This window comes from Poecilia mexicana, unplaced genomic scaffold (assembly GCF_051168715.1).
Source record: "Poecilia mexicana isolate PSO_F unplaced genomic scaffold, ASM5116871v1 scaffold_17, whole genome shotgun sequence".
Taxonomy (NCBI): Eukaryota; Metazoa; Chordata; class Actinopteri; order Cyprinodontiformes; family Poeciliidae; genus Poecilia; species Poecilia mexicana.
Genome location: NW_028263386.1, coordinates 23,709,717 through 23,717,286, shown reverse-complemented (window position 1 = coordinate 23,717,286; position 7,570 = coordinate 23,709,717). Strand labels below are relative to the sequence as shown.

Below are 7,570 nucleotides of genomic sequence, written 5' to 3'. Positions count from 1 at the left end.
CTTTACTCCCTGAAATCACAAGTTTTTGTGATTTGTTGATGCTACAGACTGATAGCATCAGTCTGTAGCATCAGCATTCATCTCCAGTGTAGTGGTCTGTATGGGAGTGAGAGCAGCTGTGCCCTGTTTGCTAGCAGATGCTACAAACTCAAGCAGGAAGTCTTTGGACTGAGCCTGGAGACATTTGAGTGAATCGGGGACAAAATGGCGTGGCAGGAAATTGCTTAAAAAAACAGCTAACGAAGAGTAATTCTCCAAAGAATTAGTACAGACAAAGGTTTCCCTGCCCATAGACATTAGCATACACATTTTTGAAAAAATAAAAAATAAATTATGTAGGTTACAATGTACTTTCAAACTAGGGTTAATAAAGTATTGTTGAATTGAATTAAATTACCTTTCATGACATTACTCTTAATAATTTATAGTGATTGAAAAATTTCCCACTTCTGTTATTTTAAAACCTCAACTCAAATTGTGCTATATTATTCAGATTGAAAACCTTCTACTTGGTTGGTGTTTTAACCTTTAATTTACACCTCTTATCTCTTTCTTAGTAATAAATTACTTACTCGGGTACAACAACAGATTAAAACACCACAGCGAGATGTTTTTTTTCTTCTTCTGTAAATTCATGTTTTGTTGTCCAGACCAATGGGAGGAGCAGCGTCAGCGTCAGAGCTCAACGTAACCGGATGTTGTCGAGCCTTCTGTTGCGTTCACTGACAGTCGCCGCTAACACGTTTTCTAGTACTCTCCACGTCTAGAACTTTCCTGTCAGAAACACAGTACAGGTCTGCGGGCGAAACCCATGGCAGCCGAACGGTAAATTAAACCCGCTTATTTATTTCTCTTTGACTCGGTTTAATGCAACATTTCCCATTCATTTAACCAAGTCCGGGCGTGTGATGTTTCCTTTAGCAGCTTCTCCGATAGCTTCATTGACGAAGATCCACAGAAAGCTCTGGAGGTAAACATTAGCATTTGTTTCCATCTATGGTTTAATTCTGCTGGTGAAGGTTGTTGGTTTAAAGTTAAAGTGATATGACTTGCTAGTCTGTACAGCTATCCGAGACACTGCATGATAATGCACATTATGTTAGCTTTGGTTTAACTTTGCTAAGTTAGCTAATGTTTCCTGCTAGCACTACTTTGGAAAGCAGTAGAGAGCTGACAGAGATTTAAGAATAATTGTTGCATTTTATTTCGCCTCCAGTTTGCGTAATAACTTTGTATTCATTATTTGCAGCTAAATACTTAAAGTAAGCATGCTAGTTAGCTGTACAGTCGTTTAGTATTGAGTTTAACTGAAAGTGAAAGCCAGGAGACGTGTTTCTGGTTGTTTCTGTAGCTACAGCATTTACTGACGCTTTCAGAGCTTAAAGCGATATTAATCTCCTAACGAAAGGCATGTTGGCAACATTTTCAAAACAAACAATTACTTATTACCACGGTGATATTTCATATGATGTCAAAATCATTCGTGGACGCAGATATGTCGTTAGCTACAACCAAACATTTGAGCAATTTATGTCCCTCAATTCAGAGTAAAACCTGTAAAATGTTGTGACCCAATCACAAAAATGTTTAATTTTATTTTTTCAGACCTTTCTATGAATTGTTTAATATGTTTTTTTTGTTGTTTTTTAAAGATATTTGCCTTTAAATGGTTTTTGCCTTTTCCAACCAGTTAAAGGCAATTATCTAGAAAAGTATTGTGGCTTTCATTTAGCCAAATCACGAGTTTTCTTACAGTAAAATGTGTTTTCACAATAACCATCAGCAACTGGGAAATGAAAAAGCTGTATTGCGTACAATATTTGTTGATGTAAACGTTATAGTTAAGATCTCAAAAATTCTTCATCTCTTCAGGTAAGTTGAACGGTTTTGTTTGACCAAAGCGAAGAACAAGTAGCTTTACAATCTAAACTAAAATGACTGTCACGAATTTAGTCAGGAAATTTTCTAAGGCTTTGCTTTTAAAAGAGTTTATAAGTTAACTCAGCAGGAGTTGAGGATTTTTCTTGCCCTTTTTTGCGTTTATAGTTTTTATTTCTGTACTCCGTCTCAAATGGAAACCACGTTAAAATAAATTGTCTAATGGCTGCGTTGCTCCTTTCAGGCTCTTAATGAGGCTCTGCAAGGAGATTGTGACAATGCTGAGTGGTTCTGCCAGCGTGCCTATGCCCACATACTTCTGAAAAACTACAGCAGTAAGTCAAGTTCACCTTCACACGGGTGGAAACGAAATTACTCCACAGTCATAGTTAGCCACAAAATATGGTAAGCTACATTCTCGCATATATACACTGCTCAGAAAAATAAAGGGAACACTCAAATAACACATCCTAGATCTGAATGAATGAAATATTCTCATTGAATACTTTGTTCTGTACAAAGTTGAATGTGCTGACAACACACAAAAATCATCAATGGAAATCAAATTTATTAACCAATGGAGGCCTGGATTTGGAGCCACACACAAAATTAAAGTGAAATGTTCCCTTTATTTTTTGAGCAGTATATTTACAAAATAAAGTCACACACCATTTAGTATATTGAATATCATTAGCTTTTGCTTGTTTTAGTGATTTTATTATAAAGTGTAAAATTTACAATTTCATTGAACAGTTTTTAAGTCAGCCAAATTTTTTTTTCTTTAATTTTACTGCTATGAGACCTTAAAAAGCACAAAACTTTGATTCTGTTGCACAAATTTCTGTAAATATATCGAATGAGCTCTTTATACCAATTTCTGATGAAATTTAAAAAGTCAGGTTAGTGTTGTAGCACACTGAGAAACTTAATATTCAGCAATGTAGCGTCTGATATCATTGACAAAATATTTTTAGTTTGATTTCTAGCATAGTATCTCTGATTAGCCGTTAGCTATCTACCGCTAGTCCTGGACTTCTCTACCAACTCAGATGTAGGTCCCCAAATTCTGCCATGTAATTGGCTAAAAAAGTGACTGGTTACTGTTGAATAACTGCTTGACCTCAATGATTAACCTTTTTTTTTTTTTTTTTTTTTTTCCCCTTTTAGGTGCCATTGATGATGCAAAGAAAGCCCAGCAGCTAAAACCCAGCTTACCTTTAGCCTTCATGCGAACAGGGTGCGTCAAATAAAACAACTGATGTTTGTGTAATTCACTTTAAAGATAGAAATGAAACCAATCTCTTGCTCAGCTGTCAAAGAAACGACAATGCTTAATTCCTTTAAGTCTCTGGAAGCATTGAGGGTGAGCAATGATGATTTAAGCCTTTTTAAAAAAACCCAAAAAAAACCCCAAAAAAACCCAGCTCTTTAGTAATAGGTTCTCAAATTTAGTTTGTCTTAATCCATGCCACTGAGTCTTCAGGTACATCTCAAAAAGTAGAATAATGATAAAGTTCAACATTTTTATCACTCATTTCAGGAAGCAAAACTCATAAAACATATTAATTGCACATAAGGTGAAGTATTTCAGGCCTGTGTTTCTTGTCATTTTGTCATTTTGGTGATTATGGCTAACCGATAACAAAAACTCCAAATTCAGTGTATGAGAAAATTGGAACATCATGAAAAAGTTAAATACTGGGACTTCCTGGTGTCAGTGTAATCAACTAATTAAGTTTCTTTAGCCTATAAATGGTGTCTGAGTACATAGAAATGAGTTTTCAGTAGCCTGACTTTTCATAATTTACATATTATTTATATTTTGTCCGACGCAAAATTCAGAGATTTTATGATCTATAAAACACGATCAGCAAAATTTCAGAAATAAAGGCTTAAAATTTCAATCCATATTAGATTTTCACTTTCTAAAATGAAGGACAACAAATACAAAACATTAAGCTATTTAAACTTAAAGTTTGAGCCAATCAAACTTGTCATGTAGCTAAGAAGCTTCTTTTGTTAAAGAAGACGTCCACGCAGATTTTACAGGAGACGGCACGCTCTCAGTTATTATTGAGAATTTATTTTATTTTATTTTTTCCTGTTTTCATCCAGAATTGGAGAGTACCACCTGAAAAACTACGAGTCGGCACATTCGGCTTTCACTCAGGGTCAGCAGCTGGACGGTGAGTTCAGTCCACTTCTGCTTTCTGTTTATGCAGACTCCACTTAAAGCCACCCGCTGTCTTTCATTGCCTCTGCGAATATTTATGGTTGTTTTGGATGTATAAATATTTGTTGCTGTGTCAGGGCACAGAAATCCTACTGGCTTGCTCTTTCTGAGTGTTTTGTATACATGCTGCTGGATTCTCCAAACACGTGAGAATGTGAATCTGTTGTTGCGGAGATTTGGTAATTTACTGCTGCTTATGGGTAGATGTGGAAAATCTCAAAAGTGCCGGTACCCAGTTTGTCTTTCGAACTGTGTCCTTGAGTCCAGACTGTTGTGGCTGATTTCATCACAATTTTTAATGCAGATTAATGCATTTTTATTTAAATGTGTTGAAACTGAAGGGTAATATTATTACAGGTTGAACTTGCTGCACTAAGAATGAAGACTGCGACATAAATACCACGATAAAAATCATTATTACTTTCATAAGAAGTGAGGCTATTAAATAAGTTGATTTGACAACTGCCTATAAATAATTTGTGAGAGAAACTACAGTCTGTACCCTGAACACACCATCACTCAGAATACACACTGAGGATACTGTAAGCTTTTTTTAAAAATTATTATTAACTTGATCAGTGTTTATGCTTGAGGCTCTTATTGTGAAGGTCTGTGAAAGGTTGTCTCATTTCATCTGACTTGAACAATTGAGATGTTTTGCCGACTCCTCCTTTATTAATCAAAGCAAATGTCCCCAAGCTTTTTTATATTAAATTTAACAAAATGGCCTCAGTGCTCTGTTGGTTTATCCATTTATAATCTGAAAATAGTTTGAGTTGGTTTGATTAATTTAATGAATAGCAGGAAAAAAAATCAGATATGACCCAGAAGCTGAGCTAATTTTTCTTTTAACTCTATAGCTAACTTTGAAAACATTTAGCGCACTTAGCTTCCCCCTTTATGAATTTTTCCAGATCTATTCTAAAGTGCTAATTTACTTGGTTGTTTTGTCCACTTCCAGTTGAAAAAAGCTTGACATCTGTGTTGAAGTTTTGGTTTTAAAATTCTCCAAGTAGTTAGACGTTTATGTTCATGCTCTTATTTTTATGCGGTGTGGCAAACGACGTTTATTTTGAACCCACAATGCATTGCAAAAATCTACCAATGTTCTGCGTGCATTCTGACCCGAAGCCCTGCAGCGGTCAATAAAGCTAAAATGGTAACAGAGTTAGCAACAAACCTGAAACCATGAGGGGAAGTGATGTGTTAAAGAATCACTTCCTGAAGCACAACTGTACAGGAGACCAGTAGCACATTTACCCTGTTACCCACCATGTGGCAGTGACAATATATTACCTCAGGGTAATGGATTGTGTATTACCTTGTGATAATATATATAGTCAAAGTAATACATGTTGTCATTGCCACATGGTGGGTATCAACATGGTTAACAAATTAGCATTACCTTCTACTAAATGCTGTGTTGGTACAGCATTTAGCATTAGCTTCCACTAAATAGTATGTTGGTATAGTGCTTTAGCACTAGCTTCCACTAAATACCACGCTGGTATAGCGCTTTAGCATTAGTGGATCTAATGTTTATGGTTAGTGCTTTAAGGTAAGGCTAACTTTTTAGTTAGCAGTATCCACCAACACTACATGTATGGTAGTGTTGGTGGAATATAGGAATGAAAGATAAATAATTATTGGTATCGGCATTGGCTAAGATGAGCATGTTTAGATAATTATCTTCCATAACAGCAATATTAATATTGGCTCAAATGTTCATACTGATGCATCCCCAGATGAAACGCATTCGCTTTCAAAGACTATGAGAGAGACTGCTCAGTCTGGTTTTCTGTTCTTCACCAGAAACCTCAGCAGCCTGATTTCCTCAGTTTTGTCCAGATTTGGCTTATATAATTGATAAGCTTAGTGTAACTTACTAAAGGTTTGCACAGTTGAAGATGATCCGTTTCATATTTCATAACGGCTTAGTGCAGCAATAGCTCTGATACCATTAATTCTGACAATGTTCTAACTCTCTGTTTGTATTTGGATTTGATAACTAAAAGGTTACGAGGAAGAATGAAATGTAGTCTTAGTTTTAAACCTTTTTTTTATTATTCAACTGCATTGTTTTATATTCCAAATTTAATTGAAACAGATATTGTAAAAGTTGTCCAAAATACAGTTTTTTTTAAAAAATTATTTTAATGAAAAAGATTAGAGTTGAGGCTTATGATTAAAAAGAAAACTAAGTAGATCACACAGAAAAAAAATAGATTTCTAAAGTTAGATCCTAACTTTGACATAAAATCATTCCGTTTGATTTCTCAGTGTTTACATATTACTAGTTCATAAAGACTAAATTTAAATCTGATGAGTTGCACATTGAAGTTTACATATGAGAGTCACTTTAATGAGCTGCCCACACATCGTTGCTTAGTCAAGCTTTCTCTTACAGTGTCTTTATTTAACTCATAAATGCAGTTAACGTGAACTCTTTCTTCTTCGTGTGTTTAGACGCTTCACATTTACTTTACTCCTGTTTGATTTCAGTCATGTTCTTCTGCTTCCCCTGAATGTTTCCCTGTGAACGTCGGACCACACTGAGACCAGCGTTCAGTGGGTTCGCCATGTGAAAATAACAGATGTTCATTGGATGAATCTTCTTGCTTGTTAAAAGCTGAATTATTGTTATGTTGCTTTAGGAGTTTGTATCCGAGACAAGAACTGTTGTCTCTTTCAAAATGAAAATGGAGAAGAAAAAAAAAACAGCTTTCAGAATTTATAAAACTTGCTAATGAGACAGATGGAGCGCGAGACAGTCAGGGTCTTACCAGGGTGCAGACAGCAGGAGACCCAGCAGCGTTGGGAAGGAAGGAAGCACAACCAAAGTTGCAACGAGCTGTAGAATCTCTAATATCACAAAAAAGAGACAAACACATTGATTCTGACTTTCTTCAAAAGATAAGTAAAGAGAGAAAAGTGACTATATTAAGTACCTGTACTCCATAACACACCTCTGAGCACTAAGGGTGCATTCACACCAGCCTTGTTTAGTCCACTTTACCAGAAAATAAAGCTTGTTGTTCTTGGTGCAGCGTCGCCACTAGTTAGAGGGTTTTACTAACTAAGGATTTGATTCTGTTGACACAGTCAGTGTGAGAGAATTGTACCCAGCTGAAAATGTAACAAATGTTACAAATTGTGGTCCCCGACTGAGGATACTGGAGGTGCTTTAGACTGGAAAACACCCACATCTCTAACACTGACAGAGGGGAAACTTAATGACTGAGCCTGCGTTATATGGGATGATAAAAGGTGGACCAAGGTGGTCAATAGTCTCTGGATGTTGGGATAATATAAGTCACATTACTACCAAAAATACTCGTGCTGCTGTCGGACACTTGCCTTTTCTTTTGTGTCCTGTTGCAAATTTTAGGTTCACCTTAGAATTAGAAAAGCATAGAAGTCAGCAATTTATGGAGCGGTCAGATCTAGATTTTGTGATTT

The 7,570-nt window shown here is 35.9% G+C and overlaps 1 protein-coding gene across 2 annotated transcripts in view; it reads left to right on the top strand.

The window, feature by feature from the left end:
• Positions 1-686: 686 nt before the first annotated feature.
• sugt1 (SGT1 homolog, MIS12 kinetochore complex assembly cochaperone) overlaps positions 687-7,570 on the top strand; it is a 31,617-nt gene continuing 24,733 nt past the window's right edge. The window contains exons 1-5 of one of the 2 annotated variants that reach the window (XM_014997611.2): positions 687-825; positions 922-970; positions 2,123-2,213; positions 3,046-3,115; positions 3,994-4,064. In XM_014997611.2, coding sequence (XP_014853097.1) covers positions 812-825; positions 922-970; positions 2,123-2,213; positions 3,046-3,115; positions 3,994-4,064 — 295 coding nt within the window. In that variant the 5' untranslated portion in view covers positions 687-811. The remainder of the gene's footprint in view (positions 826-921; positions 971-2,122; positions 2,214-3,045; positions 3,116-3,993; positions 4,065-7,570) is intronic. The other variant, XM_014997612.2, reaches the window with a different exon arrangement.